This window comes from Pteropus medius, unplaced genomic scaffold (assembly GCF_902729225.1).
Source record: "Pteropus medius unplaced genomic scaffold, Ma_sr-lr_union100, whole genome shotgun sequence".
Lineage (NCBI taxonomy): Eukaryota > Metazoa > Chordata > Mammalia > Chiroptera > Pteropodidae > Pteropus > Pteropus medius.
The window spans coordinates 1,223,309-1,245,236 of NW_024355526.1; the positions used below are offsets into that span (position 1 = coordinate 1,223,309).

Genomic DNA, 21,928 nt, shown 5'->3' on the forward strand with positions numbered 1-21,928 from the left:
GGAGGGGCCTGCGGGACGACGGAGGGAGGAGCCTGCGGGACGACGGAGGGAGGGGCCTGCGGGATAGTGAAGGGCTAACTGGACAACGGGGAGCATCCACCCTTAAGAAAAAGTGTGTCCAGGCCGGATGGGAACCACCGGATGGGGATGGATGTTAGGTTTCCAGGCTGGCGGGACGAAGGAGTGCAAGCGTTCCGGTGGAGGGTAGCCCCACCGTGCAGGGCTCCGGTGACCTCTGTCCCTGCCCGCAGCAAACTGCACGCCTTCATTTGGGACTCGGCGGTACTGGAGTTTGAGGCCTCGCAGAAGTGCGACCTGGTGACCACAGGCGAGCTGTTCTTCCGCTCTGGCTTCGGCATCGGTATGCGCAAGGACAGCCCCTGGAAGCAGAACGTCTCCCTGTCCATCCTCAAGTGAGTCTGCCTTACCTGCAGCCCCACCAAGAACCCTTCTTGCTCTCCAAGAACCACTCCATTCAAGGCAGGTGACCCCACCTGCGCAGTCCTCAGATACTGCTAGGCCCCGCCCACTTCCGCTCGCTGCGTCCACTCAGGCCCCGCCCCACTCACTCGCCCCACCCAACTCGCTTGCTCTGCTTAGGCCGGGCCCGCGCCCGTCCTCGCTCCACCTGGGCAGCGCCCAACTCAGACGCCCCGCCCCGCTCAGGCCCCACCCCTACTCGTCCCGCCCCTCCCAGGTCCCATGAGAACGGCTTCATGGAGGACCTGGACAAGACATGGGTGCGGTACCAGGAGTGTGACTCACGCAGCAATGCCCCTGCTACTCTTACCTTTGAGAACATGGCAGGTGGGTCCTGTTCCCCTACCACGTCCCCTGGGTGGGTGCTCCAGAGGCCCTCCAGCCCCACCAGCCAACAGCTGAGGCTCTGGGTCCTGGCCCGCAGGGGTCTTCATGCTGGTGGCTGGAGGCATTGTGGCTGGCATCTTCCTGATCTTCATCGAGATTGCCTACAAGCGGCACAAGGACGCTCGCCGGAAGCAGATGCAGCTGGCCTTTGCAGCAGTGAACGTGTGGCGGAAGAACCTGCAGGTAGGGCAGGCCACCCTCTGTGGCCTGGTGCCCATGGCCCGGCCTGGGCCCTCCTCCACCCCCGCAGGCCGAAGCGCTGGCCCTGGCTCCGGGACCCCATGTGAGCAGGACTGGAGCTAGGAGCCACGGCCAGGGGCAGCGTTGGTTGGGGGCCGCCTGAAGGTGGCTGCCCACGGCAAAGCCAGGCCGCGGGAGGCCACGCACCCTGCTCCAAGCCTCCGCCTGGCCCCTGTGTCTCCAGACCCGCCCGCCGGCACCCATCCCATAGGAAGGCAAACTGAGGCAGGGTAAGACAGGGACCCACCTGGGTAGCACGTGAGTCCAAGACGCATCTACCCTCGCCGCCCCACACCCCTCCTCGGCACCCCCTGGGCCCCTTCCCCGCTGCCCTGCTGTGTCCTGTGCTGCAGAGCTCCAGTCTGAAGCGGTCCAGCCGGCCCTGCCGGGTGCCCCAGGCCGTGTCTGTGGAAATTTGCCGCCAGCAGGGGACAAGCTGCACGTGAAGCAGCCACAGCCCACCTGGGGCAGGGCGGCAGTGGGGCCCGTGCAGGCCCGTGGCTCCGGCCCCACGGTCCGAATCCGGTTTGCTCCATCTCTTGTCTTTCTCTGGGTGCCTCCCCAGAGCCCGCGTCCAGAAGCTGCGTTGCAGAGAGGGAGGGCCGTGGGCGGATGGGTGGCTGGCGCCCCACACCTTTCATCTGCCCACTCTTGTTGTTGGGACCTGGTCGCTGCTCTCACTGGCGGGCACAGGGCAACCCTGGTCCCGGGAGCCGCCTCTGACGACCGTTCCGGTTCATCTCGACACCCGCCTTCGGCACTTTCGCCCTTTCCTGAATCTTGGTGTGCCCCCTCAGAATGGCTGGCGGGCCTGAGGGGGGACTCCCTCCAGTGCTCGGAGGGCCCCTCCTCCTTGGGACACCTGTAAACCAGGGCCACCCAAGAGCCAGGGAGCCAGGCGGACCTCCCAGGAAGAGAGCCAGACGGGACGCCCCCGAGCCCAGCCCCAGCACAAGCAAGGTCAGGCCCGACGCGTGCAGGAGCAGAGGCCACCTGTGCGTGTCTGGCTGTCGGTCCACTGGTCCAGCACAGGGAGGCAGGCAGGAGCAAGTGCCTGAGTGGCCAGCCAGGCCGGGCAGCAGCCCCCAAGGAGCAGGCGAGGGCAGGTGTGGCCGCCAGCCTTAGCCATCTAATCACTTATACATATTCATTTTAGGATAGAAAGAGTGGTAGAGCAGAGCCCGACCCTAAAAAGAAAGCCACATTTAGGGCTATCACCTCCACCCTGGCTTCCAGCTTCAAGAGACGTAGGTCCTCCAAAGACACGGTAAGGGGAAGAACGCCCAGCCCCCCGTCTCCGACTCTTCTCTCGCCCCGCCCTCCGTCATGCCTGTGTCCTTGTCAGGTGATTGCCTCATCCCACCCACCCCACCTTTGATCCTGACAGCTGTTACATGCCAGGCCCTCATCTCTCTTTGGCCAGCACACTAGGGTCTTCTCTCTGACCCTCAGGCCTCTCTCAGCCTCTCCCACTGGCCCCCACCGGGTCCTCTCCCCATGTGTCTCTGCGTTAGTCTGCCCCCCCATGCCATGACGCCATGCGCCATCTTGAAGCTGTGTCATGTCGTTGGTCAGCCAGTCAGCCTCACCACCGCGGGGCCATGCGCGGGGCCCCGGGGAGCCCAGAGCCGCCCTGTCCCGGGCCCCTCACGCATCGGGAGGCCACACCACCTCTCCGTTACGTCAGCTTCTCGGCCTCTCCCAGAGGAGCCCGCCGCCCCTCCCTCCCTCCCTGCAACGTCCATGGAGGTGGAGGGGGGGCTGTGATGTCCCATCCGTCCATCTGTCTGGCTGCCGGCCCCGCCACCCAGACACCTGTCTCACGTGTCTCACCAGAGCCATGCCTGTGCATCCCCTCCATGTGGTCTCTGTGTGGGCCGGGGCTGGGGGCCGGGCCTGGCTCCATCTGGGTGGACGGCTGGGGCCTGGAGTTGGAACAGGCCCCAGCCACAGGGGACCGGCAGGCGGGGAGTGGATGGGACCGGAGGGGGCGGTTCCCACCCTAGGCTGAGCAGGGACCCTGCAGGAGATGTGTCAGCAGCCCCTGGGGGGTCTGAGAACGAGGGGAGGGGGGTGGCCCCGAAAGCCATGGCCTGCAGAGCTTGGGGCACTGAGGCTCCTAAACAGAAGCCCAGGAAGGGGGGCCTCCATGGAGACCAGCACCTCAGCTCCTGACCCCAGCCCCGCCCCAGAGGCCCACGTCATCGCCAGGCCTTCTGCCTGAGCCCAGAATCCCCTCCCTTCTGCCTTGGGCACCTTGCCACTGTGCTGGAAGTGCACACTTGGACGTAAAGCTCCTAAAATGGACCCAGCCTTGCTAGGGGCACCCCGGTCCCAGGTGGGGGGGCACCCAGAGCCAGCATAGCCCTCAGCCCAGCAGACTCCCTGAAGTCCTGGGGCCAGTTGGCCAAGAGCCCGCTGGAGAAAGTGGGTTTCCACCCCCGCCCCAGTGCATGCGAAGAAGGGCACACTTCCAGGGCACAGGACTTGGCACAGAGCGATGGGAATTCAAGGCGAAGACACCAGGGTACCCCAATAGGGGCCCATGAGGCCTGGCTGCTCTGCTTCCCAAGAGGGGCTTGGCACAGGGACAGCGAATGGACAGTGAGGGTCTTCGGGGCTGGAGCACAGGCTGGGCCGCCCAAGCCCAGGAAAGCAGGCAGTGTCTGAGCCAGGGCCCCCCAGGGGTGCAGGAAGAGGAGAGCAGAGCCTGGGACCAGAGGGCAGCGGGCAGGGCAGTCCTGGAAGCGGGTATGCCCAGCAGACAGCACTTTGGGGGCAGACAGGACAAAGAGGAGCACAAAAGCCATACAGGTCACTTTCTGAGGGCGTCATAGTCCTGCTCACCCTGCTCCCGCCCAGAGCAGACACACATGCCCCTTAGCTGGTCCAGGTACAGCTCAGAGACCCTCACGGTGCCTTTCCGGGTACACATTCCCACTGGAGGCCTCACCTGAGTCTCCTTGGGCGCCAAGGACCACCCCCCAGGCCAGGGACTGGCCCTTCCCTGCAGGGGTGACTGGCGGCCCTGCGGGCTGGGGGCACTGGGCGGGGGAGGGCAGCCCAGATCGCACCTGTTTCGGGCTGGGCGCCTGCTCGGAGGGAGGCCTGGGTGGAGGGCTCCGTCGGGGTGGGTGGGGTCGGTCCGGCTGCTGAGATCCTCTGCCCGTCCTGTGTTTGGTCTGGGCCAGGGTGGCACTGGGCGCTCAGGGCTGGGGTCCCTGGCGGCCAGGGGGGCCAGCGGGTATTGATTGTTGGTTCTTATTTATAGAGCACCGGGGGTGGACGCGGCGCTTTGCAAAACCAAAAAGACACAGTGCTGCCGCGACGCGCTGTTGAGAGGGAGGAGGGCCAGCTGCAGATGTGTGCCCGTCATAGGGAGAGCTGAGACGCCCCGCCCGCCCCGCTCTGCCCCTCCCCCGCAGACAGACGGACGGACGGACGGGACAGCGGCCCCGCCCACGCAGAGGCCCCGGAGCACGATGGGGTCAGGGGGAGGAGCGCCCCCCAGCGCCCCCCAGGCCGCGCCCGCCCGGCCCACCCGTCCCGGCCCGCGCGCGCCCCCGAGCGCGGGGCTGACGGGCGCCTTGTCTGTATTTCTATTTTGCAGCAGTACCATCCCACTGATAGCCCGGGCCCGCTCAACCTCTCAGATCCCTCGGTCAGCACCGTGGTGTGAGGCCCCCGGAGGCGCCCACCTGCCCAGTTAGCCCGGCCAAGGACACTGATGGTCCTGCTGCTCGGGAAGGCCCGAGGGAAGTCCACCTGCCCGAGACTGCCCACCCTGGGCCGCCCGCCCATCCATCTGCCCTGCTGCCTGGCGGGCAGCTCCTGCCCTGCTGGACCGAGGCATGGACCAGAGCGGCCGAGGACGGGCCAGAGCTGAGGTGGCTGGGCAGGGCCGCAGGGCGCTCCGGCAGAGGCAGGGCCTGGGGTCTCTGAGCAGTGGAGAGAGGGGCTGGAAGCAGAGACTGAAGCCCCATCCTCCCACAGTCCCCACAAGAGCCACAGTGGGGGCTTGTGGCCCCAGCTGGCTGGGTCACCTCCTGCTGCAGCGCCCGCGGCCCACTCCGCACAGCCTCGGCTTGACCTCCTTCCCTCTCCTTACCCTCCCCCTTCTCTGCTTGACCCCATTCTCTAAACTGGCCCTGCCCTTCCCCAACCGCAGACCCTAACTTCCCCAGCTGGCGGCCGCCTCTCCGGGGCTGGCTGCGGCTTCCTGCTGCCTCCGACCTTCTCCCACTTCGAGAGGAATGAGCCTTCTCTTCACCTCCTCCGGCATGCAGCCCAGGATGGGCTTCCCCACTCGCTGCCTCGGGACTGTCCTCAGCCCTCCCCGCCACTTTGTGCAGGCCCCGCCCTTCCCATGTCCGAGCGTGTGCCTTCCCCTGCGGCCCGTGCGCGGCCGAGCGCTGACCCTCCGCCCCAGGGCCCGGCGCGCACCGCACCGCTCCCTTGACCCGGTGTGTGCAGTGGTGATGCCTAAAAGAATGTCGTGAGAATTTCGGTCTGTGTCACTTGTTGACGCCTGTAGGGAGCGTGGAGGAGGGCAGGGGATACAGGGCAGATGCGAGGGCAGCCGCGGCCCGCTCAGGCTTGGGCGGTGGGAGCCGGGCTCCGCGGGTTCGCAGGCACGGCCGGGCTCGGGCTGGAGTTCAGAGGTCTCCGCGGCCGGCGGCGGGCGGCGGCGCGGCGGCGGCGCGCGCGGCAGGCGGTGAGCACGGAGCCCAGTGCCAGGCAGGCGGCCATGCTGGCCAGGAAGCAGACGGGCCCGATCGCGTAGACCACGGCCAGGTCCCACGGGGCGAGTGGCAGCCCGCAGTGGCTGAAGGCGGTGTCGGGGAAGGCGGTCAAGGGGCTGAGCGTCAGGCGCCCTGGCGACACGCAGAGCAACGTCTCGGCCTCTGCGGGACACGGGCGCGGCGTCAAGCGGCAGCGGGGCGGCAGCGGTGGCCGCCCCGGCCCGCTTACGCCCCGAAGGCTCACCTGGCGCGGGCTGCGGATGCCGGCGCAGCCAGGCGCAGAGCGGTCGCAGCGCGCAGCCGCAGACCCAGGGGTTGCCGCGCAGGCGCAGCGCGTTGAGAGCGGGCAGACCCGCCAGCAGGCCGGGCTTGAGCGCCGACAGCTCGTTGTCCTGCAGGCTGAGCGCACGCAGCAGCGGGAGCGCCCCCAGCGTCGCGGGCTCCAGGCACGCGAGCCGGTTGTCGGCTAGCGAGAGGGCGCGCAGCACGCGCAGCGACGCGAAGGTGCCAGGTGCCAGCGCCTCCAGCTGGTTGGCGCTGAGGTCGAGCTGCTGCAGCGCGCCCAGACCCCAGAAGGCCCGCGCGTGCACCCAGCGCAGCCCGTTCTCGCGCAGGTCCAGGCGCAGCAGTGCGCCCGCGCCCACGAAGGCTCCGGGCGGCAGCGCGCGCACGCGGTTGTGGTCCAGCTGCAGCGCGCGCACGCGCCGGCTCAGGCCCGCTGGCACCGCCGGCAGCGCGCGCCCCGAGCAGTTGGCTTGGCCGCCCGGCGCGCACGCGCACGCCTCCGGACAGTCCGGGGCGTCCGTAGGGGTGGCCGCGGCGGGCTCTTGAGCCCGGACCGGCCACGACGACAGCAGCAGCAGCAACAGCGGCCGCGAGAGAAAGGAGAGACTCAGCATGGGGGCAGCTGTGGAACCCGCGGTGGGAGACCTGCTGCCCGTGTGTCCCTGGAGCCTGTCCGTCTCTAGGCGCTGGCGCAAATGTTAACTCGGCCCGAGCGCCAGCAGTTCCCGTCCCATGGCTGGTCCCGCCTAGGGCGGGGGCTGGGCACGTAGCCAGCACCCAGTGCTGCCAGCCACCTGTCCTGGAGCTCCGGGTCCCTGCCCCTTGAGTAGTCCACCATCCCGAGCCCCCACTGAGGCCTGAGCAGCTGGACCACACGCACCACCCACATACAACGCATGGAGTGGGACCCAGTGCGCCTGCTCCTCACCCGGTCTTGGCTTGTCCCAGGCTCAGAGAGGTGACCCCAGTGCACGTACACAGTGCTCCCATCCCCTGATCTAGGGATGGGCCACCCCCATGGTGCATGATTGGTGGAGGCAGGAACAAGTAAGCTGTGCAGGGCCGGACTGCACACCTGAGGAGGGAGGCGCGGTCCTGTCTGCCCCTCCCCCCCAAGGACTCGCCTGGAACCTCAAGGACAGTGTCGGTGGGGCAAGGGGCACCAGTGCCAGCCCTCATGTCAAATGCTGCTCTTTCCTGTGAGGCCAGAGTTGCAGGTCCTGTCCTGGCATTTCTGAGGGTGGGGGTGAGGCGAGTAGGGGCCCAGCTTCGTGGGACAAAGCAGGACGGAGACAAAGGCAGAGAGCTGGGCCAAGGGCGCTGCAAGAGGAAGTGGCAACAGCGGGGTGTGGCTCTGGCCCCGGAGGGGACGCAGCGGGTGCCTGGCAGGACATTGCACAGCCCCCACGGGAGGGGAGAGAAAGGAGATGACACAGGTGCTCACAGACTCCTCCCCCACCCTGCGAGGCAGCTGCCCAGGGGCTCTGGGAGGGGGACAGCGCAGAAGCACCAAATACTGTTTAATTTCCCTTCCCCCGGCTGCCTGCAGCCCTAGTCAGGTGGGGGAGGCAAGGGCGGCTCCTCTGGACTCAGGGATGGAGCCATCGTGTCCATGGGGATGGTCATGAGGCCCTGATCCTCCAGGGGCGGCATCGTGGAGACCTCCAGGTCAGGGTCCACGAGGTGGGACTCTACATGCACTGTTTGCAGATCCATGCGATCTTCCTGGACCCCAAAGCTCTCCACCAATCTGCACAACAGGGGCTTTGTCGGGCTGGCTGTGGGCAACCAGCTGCAGAGGCTCATGAGGCCACCCAGGGCGGCCGGGCTCTCCGGTCGGTGCTCCTGATGCACTGTGAACCGTATCTCCCAGGGCCAGGGAGCAGGGGCACAGGGAGGACTTGGGGTCCTCCCCTACGGTCACTCACCTGCTGTCCATGTGTCCGGGGCATGTTTCACTGGGGGGACAAAGGCCGGTGTGAATCCTGGAACAACAGGATTCCAGAAGCACCCCTCACACCTCTCCCCAGCCCACAGTCTGGGAATGCCTTGCCCAAGCCCTTGGTGACATTCCTCGTGGGGTGCAGAGGCCCCTATTCTGTCCAGACTGAGGGCCCAGGGCAAGCAGCATGGCCCTTCGGCCCTCACTGACCCATCCCAGCCCTGGGGCTCACGCACCCCTTGGCTCGAATGACACCAACCGCCACAATGACAAGGGCGAAGAAGCAGCTGGCGCTGATGCCTGCCAGCACCACCAGCAGGGCGATGAGAGCCTCGCGGCTGAGGCCGAGGCTGCATTCGCAGTAGGTTCCAGCTGCAGAAACAGGGCCCGTGCGGCCAAGGGGCCGTCATCATCCAAGGACCCCAGGGCACCCCAACCCCGGTGGCCGCCAGGACATGGGGTGCCTGGCCCACCTGGGCAGGGAGGGTCCCTGGCTGGGGTTAGGGTTCGGGGACAGGAGGAGGCACCTGCAGCAGGGATGAGCAAAAGGGACAAACATATCAGGCCAAGGGGGCTGCCGACCAGGCGGGAGTCAGGCTGGGGACAGGGGGCCATGTCCAGCCCCAGCCCCACCACACACCTCTGGACGGAACTTGCCAGAAGCTGCTGACCTCACAGTAGGCCTGTGAGGCAGAGGGGGTGGGGGCAGGGCCTCAGCCGGAGCTTCACTCACCCTTGGGCATCAGGATTCAAGGAGCCCTGGGCGGGCCGCCCTGGGGTGGGGCAGGTAGGGTGGACAGGGGCCTGGTAGCACCCCGCATTGTCCCGGCCAGATCTGAGGCGGAGGCAGCGGTGGGTGCGTGGCCTTGGGGGATGGTGCTTCATGGGGAGAAGGGCGGGGCGGGGCCACGGAGGGCCACCGGTGGGTGGCCTCAGCCCTCAGTTTCTCTCCCAGGGTAAGAGTGAGGCCTGGAACCCAGCTGACCCATGTCACCCTCTCTCCAAGGCTGGGACAAGCAGGGGCCGAGAGTGACCAGGGGGTGGATCTGTACCTGCCACCCTCACACTGTCTCCTTTTAGGGAGTCCTGTTCATACCCCAGCAATGCCAGGTATAGAGGGCCCCAGATCACCCAGGACAGGTGAAGGTGCTGCCCACAGGCCACAGGCTTTCCCAGAACAGTCCTCCAAGAGGAAGTGGCTCAGAAATGGCTGCAGGCAGCATTGAGGTTTGGGCTTAAATATGTCATTAAAGAGCTCACTGCCACCGCAGGCCCTGCCTGCCGCCCGCCGAGGACCATCCCCTGTGCAGCCTCCCCCTAGGACCAGGCTAACACTGCCAGAGGGCGCGGCTGGCAGCAGGGCAGGGCCTCCTGTCCTCCTGCGCTGCCCCCTTCGCCAACCACCCAGGCAGCAGAAGGGGCCCCCCATGGCTGACCCCACTGGGCTGGGGGTGCGCACTGCTGGGTCCTAGCTGGCCTCTGATCCCTGAGGACCTCCCTGACTCCTGATACAGGACCTGCCAGCAGACCCTGACACATCTCTGCACTGTTGAGTGACGCTGTGACCCAAGACCCTGGGTTATCCACCCTAGTCCACAAACTCCAAAGGGACACAGCAAGCCTGCCTGGGGCTGACGCTGACATCCTGCCAGGCCAGTCCAGCAGGTTTGCATCCTGGTTAGGATGACACAGGCACACCCAGCCTGGTGCCAAGCGGGGCCCCAGCCTGGAAGGAATAGCAGGTGTCAGTGTCGGGGCCTCTGCGGCCCCACCAAAGCCCGGAGGACAGCGGGAAGTCCCTCAGCCTGCTACCACGGCGGCCGTGGGACCAAGGGACAGGGCTATCGGCTTGTCAGACCCCTTGAATCTTCGAAGCTGCGAAGCCGCGCCTCATTGCTACACCTCCCTCCGTCCAGCCCAGGGCAAGAACAGCATGCTCAGGAGAGAGAAGGGGCTGCCACTCAGGGCCCCGCAGGAACCAGCCGGCTGAGGGGGAAGGCGGCCTGCAGGGACCTTGGGGCGTGGGGCAGCGGGCAGGGCTCCAGGCCTGGACAGCACAGGCGCTCCCTCCACAAAGCCTTTGTTGCCTGTGGGGACAGTGCCACCAGGCTACGGTGGCTCCTGCCTGACGCCCGCGCAGCTCTAAGGCCTGGAGCCCGGGCAGGCGAGGAGCTGCGCCGGGCTCAGCAAGGCCCGGGGGCCGCGAGCTCCGAGCCCCAGGCGCGCCTGGCCACACCTCTGGTGCGGGGAGGTAAATGGCCTGCCTGAAAGCAAACCTCGTCGCAAGCCCCAAACACTGTGGCCACCCAACCCAAGTGAGGGACAGGTGGACAAGCGCCCACCTCTTGCCACAAAGGTGAATCCCAGGCAGCCCTCGCTGCTGGGAACGCAGGAAGTTCCTGGCTTAGCATGGTGCTCGCTGCCTGTGCGCCTCACGTCCTGATGGAACCCTGTGTGGCAGCAGCTCTGGGGCTCCCGGCCCAGCACCTGGGGCTGGCCCTCAGGCCGGGCATGGGAGATGACCCGAGTTCTTTCTGAGGCCAGTGGAGTGGGGCTGGAGCTGGAGGCCCACGAGAGGCTTGGGGAGAGCCCCCCCACTGGGGCTCACTCAGCCCGAGCTGTGAGGCTCAGGGTCGCCCATGCGCCAGAACTCCCTCAGGGCTGGGCCTGGCCTCTGCTGCAGCACCCCACACCTGCTCCCAGGAGCCAGGCCCTGCCAGGCGGACAAGAGGCTGGTCTGGAAGAACCTGGACCACGTGACCATGAGGGGCCCACAGAGCCAACAGGGCAGGGCTGAGATGAAGAACCATCCGTTTTACTCTGCACTCTGGGAGGCGGGCAGGGGCACGGGGCTGGGGGGCGGGCAGGGGCGTGGGGGCGCCTGAGGCCTTGCCCTGCGGGGCCGCGGCCTTCAGCTGCAGTTCCTGGGCAGGCGGTAGACGCCGGCCGCATAGATGAGCTGCTGGTCGCGCACCTTCTTCTGCAGGAAGCCCTGCAGCTCCTGCAAGTCGATCTCGGCCAGCGCGGGGCCGGTCACCACGAACATGCGCAGCATGCTGTAGATGCGCTCCAGCGACAGGCTCTCCAGGTTGGTCAGCATGGCCTGGATGTACGTCCAGAAGAGCTGGGGGGAAAGCCGCATGGTCAGTCAGGCCGCCTCCGCTGCCACCCCAAGCCCCGCGTTCCCTGGCCCCGTGGGCGCACCAGCAGCTCCTCCTCCTTCTGGTCGGCCTGGGAGGCCATGCCCGAGTCGCTCTCGTCGTCGCTGTCGATGAGGACCATGCTGTCGCGGTCCTGCGGCCGCTCCTCCTCCACCACGGAGAAGGTGCCGGCAGGCTCCTCCCGCAGCACGCCCTGCTGCAGCCACACCGACATCCGCCGCCGCAGTAGCGCCACCGGCATCTTCACCACCTTGCTCAGCTCCTCCAGGGTCCAGCTGGCTGTGTGGACGGCGGGCACACTAGGCCAACTGGACCAGGCTGCGCCGCCCCCTGCCTCATCAGCCCACCAGGCCCCTTGGGGAAGGGGATGGGAGGGGCGGCCCGGTCCTGCCCAGCCCTGCGGCACGCACGGCAGCAGTGCCCCGCACAGCCCGGGACTGTGGCTGGGGCCAGTGGGCTCACCTTGGTCCTGGAAATACAGCAAGACCACTGCTTGCACTGGCGTCACTGCCACGGACAGGGTGCGGTCAGCCAGCTCCACATCCATGGTCACCAGGCCCAGGGTGTGCTTCCAGCTGAGGGTCCGCATGGCCTGGGGAGGGCTAGGGTCAGCACAGGCTGCCCAGCGGGCCAGGTGAACGTGGCTCCGCTACCTGGCACTGGGTGAGGGCAGAGCCCCCTGACCTGCTCCCCCAGTGCAGCGGTGGGTGGGCGGCAGCAGGGTGAGTACAGGGGGGCACCGGTTCCCACCCACAGCCACCACAACCGGACAGTGAGGCCCTAACAGCGAGGAAAAAATGACCATGTCTTCACCCCCAGAACCTCCGAGCGTGACCTGCCCTGGCAGACCCGGCTAAGAGGTCGGCCTGGAGGAGAGCGGGCCCTGATGTGATGCGACGCGACCAGGGTCCTCAGAAGAGACACACACACCGTGAAGGTGGACACAGGAAGAAGCCCCATGGAGACGGGGGCAGGGACTGTGGGGACGCGGCCACAAGCAGCGCCGGGGTGGACCGGCACTGGACGCCAGAGGCGGGAAGGCCCTCCTCCAGCTTGCAGAGGGGTCAGGGCCCTGCTGACGGCGTGCTCAGGCTCCGGCCTCCAGAACTGAGAAAAGACCCTGGTCTGCGGTGCTCGGTTACGGCAGTCATAGGAAGCAGACTCTGGTTCCAGGAAGGGATGCTGCTGTGACACCTGAAATGTGGGAGTGGCCACAGAGCTGAGTGATGAACAGAGGTTGGGAGCTTTGAGCTGCATGCTCAGAAAAGCCTGGAAGGCCTCGAAGAGACAGGCGCTAGAAACGCAGACGGTAAAGGCCATTCTGGTGAGGTCTGTGGAAACGCTGGTTCTAAGCCCTCCTTTGTGGCACTCCTCACTCAGGAACGTGGACAAAAGGCAATCCTTGTGATAAGATGGCCAAGACCCCGATGAGCTGGGTTCTGCCGGGTGACAAGCAGAACCTACAAGTGATGACCTTGGATGTTTAGCTGAGATTTCCGAGCAGAACAGGAGGTGCGACCTTTCTCCTGCTGCGAAGACCCAGCACTGGGTAATGTGGACGTGTCTCTGTGCTTTGGAGACAAAGCCAAGAGTGTAGCCAAAGAGAGGAGCTGGGTGACAGTGGGGCCAGCCACTCTTTGAGGCCAGCACAGAGATGGCTTGTCCGGAGTGGACGGGAGGGCCTGTGCCTCGTGGCCTGGACACTGTGTGTGGAGGCCGACACTGTTTTTGATAATTTTTTGCTACTGGACACGCTGCCGGCCTGACTGCACAGGGGACGGCCACATGGGAGTGGGAGTCTGCAGGCAGGACCTTGGCGTGGAGCCCTGGTCCGCACGTGCGGCCACCGAAGCAGGCCAAGAAGGCAGCACCAGGCGAGGTCCTCCTCAGGCCTCAAGATCGGGTGGGGCTTCCTGCTGGGGTCTCAGCCTTGCCAGGGTGTCTGCCCGATATCCTTCTCAGAGCTATCTGCTTGAAAGACAACTAGTGTCTGGTTCCACAGGCTCAGAGCCGAAGGACTCGTGCCCCAGGATGCATCAGACCCACATCTCACCCTCGCCTGACTCGATGCTCTTTAGATGCTGAGGTTTGGGACTTTTTTTCATTGGAGATTTGGGACTTCTGAGTTGATATTTAGCAGAGATTTTGAACTCAGCGTTGATGCCGGAAGGGTTAAGACGTTTGGAAATGTTGGAATCGACTGAACATGTTTTGCGTGGGAAGGACATGAGTCCGGGGGTCCGGAAGGCGGACTCTTACAGGCTGAATCGTGATCTCCCAAGAGACGTTACACCCTCACGCCCAACACCTCCGAGGGGGGCTGTATTCGGAAGTCAGGTCATGAGACATAGTTAAGAAGAGATCACACCGGAGTAGCGTCAGCTCCCAATCCAACATGCCTGGCGACCTTGTAGGAGGGACGTCTGGATGGAGACACGGAAGCCACGTGACAGAGGCAGAGGTTGGAAGGGCGCATCTACCAGCCCAGGATGCCTGGGAGCCACGAGAAGCTACGGGAGGCAGGAAGGACCCTCCCCTGGAGCCCTCCGAGGGAGCACAGCCCTACAACACCTCGATTTTGGACTTGCAGCTGAGACAGTAAACGCTGGCGCTAAGCCCTCCTTTGCAGACTCCTCACTCAGCCACTCTGGGCCAAGCGCTGCTGAGTCCTTCCGCCCTCTCCGCATCTCCTAAGGGGGAGGCAGCACGCAACCCCGTTCGCAGAAACAAAGTGGACACTGAGGCGGCGAGCAGCAGAGCCGCGGCCTGGCTCTCAGGCTCCAAGGCCGTGGCCTCCACGGCTGGCACCTACCGCAGCAGGGCAAGGGCAAGGCCCAGCGCAGACAGCACAGGCCAGGGCAGCATGGGCTGTGAGGCCACCCGCCCATGTCCAGTAGTCCTGGGGCCAGAAACTCAGCTGGTGGGAGCCAGGGGTACTGTGGCTACAGGCCTATCCCCTCGGTGCAGCCTTGGGGCCCGCTCCAGCCACTCCAGTGTCCAGTGGGAGTTCAGAAACAGTGCCCCAACACGTGGCCTTAACATCAGGCACACAGACCTGAGCAGCGAGGAAGGCCGCTCACCTCCACGGCAGCCAGGAGGAATGGGGCAAGGCGCCCAGCACACAGATACAGATGCCCTCGACCAGGGAGAGGTGGGTGCGAGGTGCGGCCTGGCACTAGCAGGAAGCATGCGGCGGCCAGCAGCCCAGTGGGGGCCACACAGACGGCACACTGCCCCATGCAGGGCTGCCCCGAACACGGCCCCTCCTGGCCTCCAGGGCCCCTGACCGCACCGCCTCTGGAAGGAAAGCCCCTCTGAGGTCTGGCTGGCCAACACCAAGCCCTTGTCCCTCGGGAACTAGGCTCCTGGCCCAACAGCAATTCAGGCAGAGCCCTGGGGGAGCCACCATCCCTCCTGCTTGGTCCCCAACCCAGCCCCACCTGCCCCCACCTGCCCCCACCTGGGCTGCATGTGGAGGTTCCGGGAGCCCTGGTGCCCTCTGTGTCTGAGGCCCAGGTGCTCCCAGGGCTCAGGGTCTACACCCCAGACACCTGCTCTACTCGTCCTCAGCTTGGGTGCCCGGCGTCCCCTGAGGCCAAGTGCTCGCTGGGCTACACCATGGCCTCACAGGCCTCTCGACCCACTCATCAGCCCCAGAACCCATTTCTCTACCTGTCCCCAGAAACCTGTGGCAGGTATCACAACTCCCTCCTTTCTCCTGCCAAGTCTCGACTAAACCGTCACCTGAAAGGAAGCGTCCTCTGTGCCACCAAGCCCTGCCCACCACAGGCTCCACCCACCACCCCCTGCCACCTGAAGCATCTCCTGACTTGGCCCTCAGGCTAACCCGGCCAATCTGCACCTCCTGTCTGTCTCCTCCTCGCCCAGCCCCACACCCCCAGGGACCAGACAGTGGGCAGAATAGTCCTGGTCCCCAGAACCCTGAGTTCAGGGAAACGGCTTCCAGGGGTGTCAGCCGGGGCAAGGCAGGGTAGGGTCACCGAGGTCAAACGCCTCCAAAGCAACCTGCAGACTTCCCAGAGGCAGCTCCTGGGCATGTGCCCAGAGCAGACGCAACCTGACTCCCTGGGGCCAATGCCACCCCCCAGGCCCTGGTTCTGGGAGGCCAGAGAGTGGACAGTGGAAGAGAAAGCCCAGAGGGTCAGGGCTGTGAGGACAGCACAGGTGACACAGGGACATGCGCACGTGCCGGGGGAGCAGAGTACAGGTGGACCCTCCGTCCCAGTGTGGAGACCCCACAGGACGCCAGGAGGGGCCTGCATGTGAACCGCCCCCAGCTGCTCGGGCGCCGCCGGGCTTAGCCTGAGCAGTGCGGTCGTTCCGCAGGGAGGTGGCAGTACCTTCAGCTTCTCATACTTCTTGCAGTAGACCTCCAGGGCTTCCCTGATGTCCTCGGGGACCTCCAGCTTCTCGTCCTTGAAGGGGGGCCAGAACTCGCTGGACAGGATGACGGCGTAGACCCCGAACGGCGGCTGCTCGTCCGCGGGCCGCTTCTCGTCCTCCTCACGGATGTTGGCGTTGATGCGGCGGGAGTCTGCCATATCCTGGGGGAGAAGCCGGGGTCAGGCGACGGCCAGGGCGTGCTGTGTGGGGCGGGGCAGGGCTGGCGGTGCCCACCTTCAGCATGACCTCGCAGAAGTGCATCGGGGCCTCTCCGAAGCGCAGCTTCAGCAGCTCCACGTTGCGGATCTCCCTGCGGGGAGGAGCGAGTCGCAGGCCCCTGGGGCAGAGCGCCCGCAGTCCCCATGCAGGGCCGCCCCCTGGCCAGCAGGTGGCAGGAAGCATAGGTCCGGCCGTCAGGGTCCTGGGCCAGCTCCGTCCCAGCCGAGGCCCAGAGTCCAGGGACCTGCTTCCCCCCATTCCTGGGCCTCCCCGGGCAGCAGGGGGCACAAGGCAGTGCCTGTATGGCCTGAGGGGACCCAGCTGGCAGACGCACACTGGGGCCCAAAGGATGGCCTCAGAGAGTGGCGCTGTGGCCTGGAGCCCAGCCTCACCGCTCAGGGCTGAAGCTGAACTGGTGTAGCAAGCGGTCAGCCAGCAGCGAGCGGTACTCGTTGATGAACAGGTCCTTGCTGCCGTAGATGCTGACCAGCAGGCTGATGATGTCCGAGGAGCGCCGCTTGGAGCTGGACTTGCCTGCACAGCACAGAGAAGAGTGCCACTGGCACCTCGTGGGGACAGAGGCGGCGCCTGTGCCACCTACTGAGCCCACGGGGCCTGGGGCTGGGTGCCGAGTGGGTCAGGAGTGCCCAGGCTGCCCTCTTACAGGCCCGGAGGGACACGGCACACGACAGCCCACCCTAGCCAGCTGAAGCACTCTAGGAGGTGGGAAGGTGGGATGCTGACCTCTGACCCCTGACCCCCTCAAGCCCCAGGGCACATGGGGCGACCACTGGGAGACCAGAGTGTCCACCGGCTGGACCCTCCAGTGCAGAGCCCGGTGGGGCTGGCAGCGCAGACCTGGGTCGGCGTCCACAGGGTCGGGGACCCAGTCCTCGGGCTCGCCGGAGTCATCCTCGCTGTCCTGGCCGGTCTCCAGGCTCGCTGGGTCTGTCTTGGACAGCTCGACAGCCAAGTCCCCCGTCCCGTCCGAGTCCCCCGTCAGCCCGGCCACGATCTGCCGCACCGTGTCCTCCCGAGTCCTGTGATGTGGGTCTCAGTGCCCGCCCGGCTGACCTCATGACCCCAGGCCCCCCCCAGGAGCCAGTGCCTCGGCCACAGGCCCAAAACAGGCCCGTCAAGCTTTTCCTCAAAAAAGGAGGAGAAAGAGAAGCTGACCACCACCACTTCCGGGGAGCAGCAGGAGCTGCAATGACCGGAAGGACCCAGGGCCAGGCTGCGCGTGGCTGAGGGGAGGCCAGTGTGAGTCAGCGCAGCTCCAGGTGCCCCTGCAGCCCCAGCCTGCAGCCCCCACTGCCCCCAAGGGACTGAGAACAACTGTGCCACTGTGCTGGCTCCAACCCGCTCTCCAATGCAGCCTCCACTCCTGTCACAGAAAACGCTGAGCACAGGGCCCTGTGCCACCCTGTCGGCCTAGCTGAGGCCTAGCTGAGCGAGGGTGCCACTGTGCCAGGACAGGGAGGGGGCGGGGGTGTGGTGACACTGAGCAGCAAGGACAGAGGCCAGCACCAGCAAGAGAAAGTCGCCCGTCCAGGCCAGGCCACTCAGCCTAGTAGGAGGGACAGAGCAACCCTGGTGTCCCACTAGGACTCATGGGAGCTTGGCTGCACGAGCGGAGCTAGGAGACCAGCACCGTGGCTGAGTGGTTGGGGAGCCGCCTGCGACACGCACCTCAGGTATCGGCGAATGGGCTCACAAGCCACCTCCAGGATGACCATGGAGGGATCCAGGACGCGCAGTGCCTTGATGGCAGAGATGTAGAGAGTGATGATATCACATGTGTTGACACCTACAGCCGAGAGAGGAGGCCGGCCATGACGGCAGCGCCCGGGACAACACAGTCATGGAGGCAGCCACGTGCTAGCCAGGTGGTCCTCAGGTGCCCCTGAGACCTCACTCCCCAGAACACCAGTGTGACCTACAGGGAGCTGCTCCCTCTCCCCTCCTCCACCCACTCTGGGCCTCCTCCAGAACAAGCCCTCTCCTCAGCCAGCGTCTTTGTCAGGTGCCTGCGCAGCACCCCACCCCCAGGCCAAACCCATGAGTTCCCCCAGTGCCCTACAGAGAGTGGAGCAGAGGCCCCCAAACCCCAAGGCCACAGCATGCTTCTCAACCCTCAACCCACTCCACCCAGACCTGCGAGTGGGCTGGATCTGGGCCCCAAGGGAGCACGGTGCGTGGCCACCGGACCTGGGTGGAGGAGCCGCGTCTCCAAGGCGGCCTTCAGGGACACCAGCAGCTGCTGCCTCTGGTCGGTCCTCTCCAGGCAGTACTTAAGGTCCTCGACGGCCGGCCGGGAGTCTGGGAAGTCTGCAGGGAGAAGGCCGTCCTCACACGGGCACAGCCGGGACATGCGAGGGAGCCCGCAGCTGGCAGCACCGGAGGGCAGCAGCCGTTGCCCTGATACCTTTCCTGCCCACGTGTCTGACCACAACCGCCCTACAGGGTGGGCAGACAGCGACGCCCAAGGGGCCAGTCCAGAGCAGGGACGTGAAGCTGAGGGGGCAGGGGCGGACACTCAGGGGCGCCGTCCGGCACCCCCCACAGCTGCGCTGATTCAGACACTGGGGGAGGGGCCCAGCTCCGCTCAGGACAGCACAGCCCAGGGAGGAGGGCCAGCGAGCAGCCACCTCGGATGATGCTGAAGAGCTCCTCGATGCGCAGGCTGGCGTACACGCGATAGAAGAACCTCTGCACGTGGCAGCGCCAGCGCCGCAGCGTGCTGCTGGCCTCGGGGGACGCGGGCCTGGCAGGGCCGTCCTGCAGGAACACCTTGCCCAGCCAGCCGACCACCCTCTCGATCCACTGTCGGGAGAGCACAGGTGTAGGGGGCAGGGCTGAGCTCCAGTCTGACCTAGAACGGAGCGGGGGAGGGGCTGCATGCTACCACCCTGTTGCCTGGGCCCTGGGAGTCCCAAGGCCACCTGCTCCAGAGGCCAGAGGCACAGCTGCGTCCGTAGGATGATGGGCCCAAAGGGGCGTGCCAGGCCCTCCATCGATGCCCACCGTGAACCTCACACATGCAACAGAAGCCTGACGTAGGACACAGAGCCTGTGCTCGCCCCCCCCACCGCTCCCCAAAGACAGACACACCCCGGGGACTGCACAAGTGACGAGCCCTCGTGCCGACAACTCAGAGGACAGGGAGGACATTTCTAGAGCACGTGCACGTAAACCTACTAAGAGGGAGCGCCACACGGGCTCACGGACGCGCACGTCCCCACCCCAGACCGTCTGGACACCTTGCAACCTGGAGGTGCACGGCCACCCCAAACCGGCCTCTGGGCCCCCACCCACTCCAGAGCACTGCTGTGGGGACACTCGCTTTGAACGCCCCACGGCAGCCAGTCTCCACCCTCAGGAAGCAGACGCTAGAAAACGGGGAGGACCCGCGGGAAGTGCAAGCGGTTGGGCGGCCCCATGGTCGGGCCCAGCTCATCCGTGACTCTGGGGAGTCCAGAGCAAAGCCTGAGCCACACCCCAACAGCATGGGCGCCCCGAGGCCCCTCACTGTGACGCGCCAGACCTCGGCATGGCCTCCCGCCCCGTGATCCCACACAGACCGTGCTGAGCGTGTCAGGGCTGTTTCTTGCTGTCAGCAGGGAAGAGGGCCCTTAAGGACTGGCTTCCACCCAGCACCAAGACATCTGGAACCACCGCTGAGATCCCGCTCCACCCAGGCCTCCACATCCTGGCCACCTCTAAAGCCAGGACGTCAGGCCTGCCAGAAACGTACTGCCCAGTGCCCAGGGGCCACGGCCCGAGGGGCCCGTCCTCACCTTGTGGAACTCGCGCAGGAAGGAGCGCTCGTACTCGCCCCGGCAGCGGTCCTCCATCCTCTCCCGGGTGACCTGGTGCAGGGTGGTGGTCACGGCCTCGGCACTGACGCGCTCCAGCAGACTGAGCCTGTGTCTGGGGGACAGCCTCCTGAGGAGCACGCCCCACCCCCGCCCAGCGCAGACCCCCCCGCGGCTCCCCACAGAGGCACACTGCGCCCAGGGCCTCGAGGGAAAGGTACTGGGAGGATGGAGGATGGCAAGGCACTGCCCGCCGTCCCCAGCTGGCCTCTCTGCCTGGGTTGGGACACTGGGCTTCACTGTGTGAGCAGCATGTGTGGCTCTCAGGAGCCGAAGCCTCGTCTCCTAGAGGCGGCTCTGAAACGACGGCTGTACCCCTTCACTCCGGCCACGTACGTAGAGACGCCACTGCTGCCGCCTTCCAATGCAAACCCTGGTCTGCAATGGCAAAGGGACGCAGGAGGAGATATAAAGCGACGTTTCTGTGTAACCGTCACCTGGGCTGAAGGAAGGAGCCAGCCCCAACGAAGCGCGCAGGGTCCAGGGGGTCCTGTGCTCGCCCGCCTCCCCCTTCCTGGGCCTCATCTGTCCCAGGAGAGACCGTTCAGGTCGCCTTGACCCTGCTGGCAATGGGACTGCTCCCTAAGTTCAGTTACAAGACTCTCTCCCTAACAGCTGCACTGCTGCCATGGCACTTGACGTGGCAAAACTGTCGTAGAGGCCGAGGAGAGCGGACAGCCAGCACAGGAAGACCTGGCTCTGGCGCCAACGACGACACAACAGAATCCTCCCCTCTTTAGGAGCCGGAGAGGGATCTGCTTGCCCAGCACACTGGCCTAACCTCCAACTCATTCTAGAGAGCAGAAACAGCACGCCCGCCCTTTGCAATTCCGGGGTGAACACCGCTCTCCCCAGAGGCTGCAGAAGGCACAGCCGAATGCAGCACGGCCCAGGAAACGGAATCAGGAAGGATCTTACCGCGAGCAAAGCACGAGACCCTGGGCTAGTGTGAGTGACAGACAAGCTTGTGTCCAGGACAAAAGGTGTTAACTCACAGCACAAGGATCCCGGGGACCCCTCTGTCATGGCCACGGCTATTAGGACAGGTAGAGACCCCGGCCAGCTCACCAGCTCTCCGCAGAGGCCAGCTGGACCCTGGGGAGCAGGTGGGACGCAGGACGAACAGGGGCACGGCCACGTGGGCGTGAGTACTCACAGGACCTGGCTGAGCTGGTGGAACCGCTCCAGCGCTTGGCGGCACCAGCACTGCTGCTTGTCACTGCCACATCCCGCACACAGTGGGCTCTGCAGGAGCCGGTAGTACCGGCGGCGGGCGTACCTGCTGTCCAAGTCCCCCTCCAGTTCCGGATCTGTGCCCCCTTCCCCCTTCCTCTTACTCTGCATGTAGACCCTCAAGAAGCGGCCGTAGAGGCGCTGGACCATCTCCTGGAAGGCTCTGGGAGTGGAGAAGAACAGTACACCCCGCACGGTGGTGTGCACCTTCTCCCGCAGCCCCTGGGCGCCAGTGCCCATCAGCAAGCCCAGGCGAGTCCATTTCTCCAGGAGCTCCAGGCTGCGCAGGTAGGGATCCAGGCGGCTCTCCAGCAGGCCGAAAGCGTCCAGGAGCAGCAGAAGGCACTGGGGCTCGTCGGCACAGTTCTCGCGCTGGGAGATGGCGTTCCAGAACTCCAGGGAGATGTTGGCCTGCAGGTCGCTCTGCAGCACCTCCACGAACCACTCCTCCAGGACGGAGTGCAGGCCGTGGCCCCTCAGAACCTCCACCGCCGCCCGCAGCTCCTCCTCCTTCGGCGGGACCGCCCCGCTGGTCCGGGAGGACGCCTGGGGTGCAGGAAACCGTGAGGAAAGGGCGAGCGGCGCAGAGGTGAGGAGGGCGGGAAGGGCCGGACCGGAGGGGAGGCCGCGGAACCCCGCTGCTCCTCATCCGGAGCGCAGGGACGCGGGGCCCACACGAGGGGAGGGCTGCCGCGGGGGCCGAACGAGGCGAGACTGAGGCGGGCGACGCACGGAGCCGGAGGAACCGGAGGGTGCACGCCCCAACGAAGGGCGCCGGGCCGCGGAAACCGCGCTCAGGCCTCACCAGTCCCAGCGCGGTCGGCGGCACCAGCCCGGTGCTCACGGTATTCCAGGCCGCCAGCAGCTGCTGCGTCGGCCCGGGGGACCCCGCCGCCGCCGCCATCCGCATCCGTCAGCTCCCAGAGCCGCTGGGCGCAGCGCGCGGCGATGACGCAATCG

At 66.1% G+C, this 21,928-nt stretch overlaps 4 protein-coding genes across 5 annotated transcripts in view; 1 reads left to right on the forward strand and 3 right to left on the reverse strand.

Annotated features, from left to right (window-relative positions):
• Positions 1-5,298, forward strand: part of GRIN1 (glutamate ionotropic receptor NMDA type subunit 1) — a 22,254-nt gene extending 16,956 nt beyond the window's left edge. The window contains exons 15-19 of the mRNA XM_039858870.1: positions 252-413; positions 698-807; positions 905-1,050; positions 2,264-2,374; positions 4,718-5,298. Of these exons, the coding sequence (XP_039714804.1) occupies positions 252-413; positions 698-807; positions 905-1,050; positions 2,264-2,374; positions 4,718-4,786 (598 nt within the window). The 3' untranslated portion in view covers positions 4,787-5,298. The remainder of the gene's footprint in view (positions 1-251; positions 414-697; positions 808-904; positions 1,051-2,263; positions 2,375-4,717) is intronic.
• Positions 5,299-5,609: 311 nt separating this feature from the next.
• LRRC26 (leucine rich repeat containing 26) lies at positions 5,610-6,890 on the reverse strand. The gene is made up of 2 exons (XM_039858840.1): positions 6,094-6,890; positions 5,610-6,011 (listed from the first exon to the last, which is right to left on the reverse strand). The coding sequence occupies exons 1-2, from the start codon at positions 6,746-6,748 to the stop codon at positions 5,698-5,700; spliced, it is 969 nt and encodes a 322-aa protein (XP_039714774.1). The 5' UTR covers positions 6,749-6,890; the 3' UTR covers positions 5,610-5,697.
• Positions 6,891-7,669: 779 nt separating this feature from the next.
• Positions 7,670-10,727, reverse strand: TMEM210 (transmembrane protein 210). Its single transcript, XM_039858850.1, has 4 exons — positions 8,604-10,727; positions 8,313-8,448; positions 8,063-8,092; positions 7,670-7,884 (listed from the first exon to the last, which is right to left on the reverse strand). Exons 1-4 carry the CDS (start codon positions 8,689-8,691, stop codon positions 7,686-7,688), a joined length of 453 nt encoding a protein of 150 aa, XP_039714784.1. The 5' UTR covers positions 8,692-10,727; the 3' UTR covers positions 7,670-7,685.
• A 143-nt stretch (positions 10,728-10,870) lies between these two features.
• On the reverse strand, positions 10,871-21,926 carry ANAPC2 (anaphase promoting complex subunit 2). 2 transcript variants are annotated; one of them, XM_039858832.1, is made up of 13 exons: positions 21,774-21,926; positions 20,892-21,514; positions 19,658-19,790; positions 18,509-18,683; positions 18,069-18,188; positions 17,550-17,667; positions 16,719-16,900; positions 16,253-16,394; positions 15,876-15,951; positions 15,599-15,802; positions 11,700-11,829; positions 11,281-11,516; positions 10,871-11,200 (listed from the first exon to the last, which is right to left on the reverse strand). In XM_039858832.1, the coding sequence occupies exons 1-13, from the start codon at positions 21,876-21,878 to the stop codon at positions 10,988-10,990; spliced, it is 2,457 nt and encodes an 818-aa protein (XP_039714766.1). In that variant the 5' UTR covers positions 21,879-21,926; the 3' UTR covers positions 10,871-10,987. The 2 variants fall into 2 exon arrangements, with proteins under 2 accessions (XP_039714766.1, XP_039714765.1); XM_039858831.1 differs by having other exon boundaries at positions 18,015-18,188.
• Positions 21,927-21,928: the final 2 nt, after the last annotated feature.

Coding starts and splice junctions, on each gene's coding strand:
- LRRC26 (XM_039858840.1), bottom strand. CDS start 6,748: ATGCTGAGTCTCTCCTTTCTCTCGCGGCCGCTGTTGCTGCTGCTGCTG. Junction 6,012..6,093: donor GCATCCGCAGCCCGCGCCAG/GTGAGCCTTCGG, acceptor CGTGTCCCGCAG/AGGCCGAGACGTTGCTCTGC.
- TMEM210 (XM_039858850.1), bottom strand. CDS start 8,691: ATGGCCCCCTGTCCCCAGCCTGACTCCCGCCTGGTCGGCAGCCCCCTT. Junction 8,449..8,603: donor TTTGCTCATCCCTGCTGCAG/GTGCCTCCTCCT, acceptor CTGTTTCTGCAG/CTGGAACCTACTGCGAATGC. Junction 8,093..8,312: donor GGTGTCATTCGAGCCAAGGG/GTGCGTGAGCCC, acceptor TTGTCCCCCCAG/TGAAACATGCCCCGGACACA.
- ANAPC2 (XM_039858831.1), bottom strand. CDS start 21,878: ATGCGGATGGCGGCGGCGGCGGGGTCCCCCGGGCCGACGCAGCAGCTG. Junction 17,668..18,014: donor CAGATCCAGCCCACTCGCAG/GTCTGGGTGGAG, acceptor TCTCGGCTGTAG/GTGTCAACACATGTGATATC. Junction 11,830..15,598: donor AGAAGTATGAGAAGCTGAAG/GTACTGCCACCT, acceptor AGCCCTCCCCAG/GCCATGCGGACCCTCAGCTG.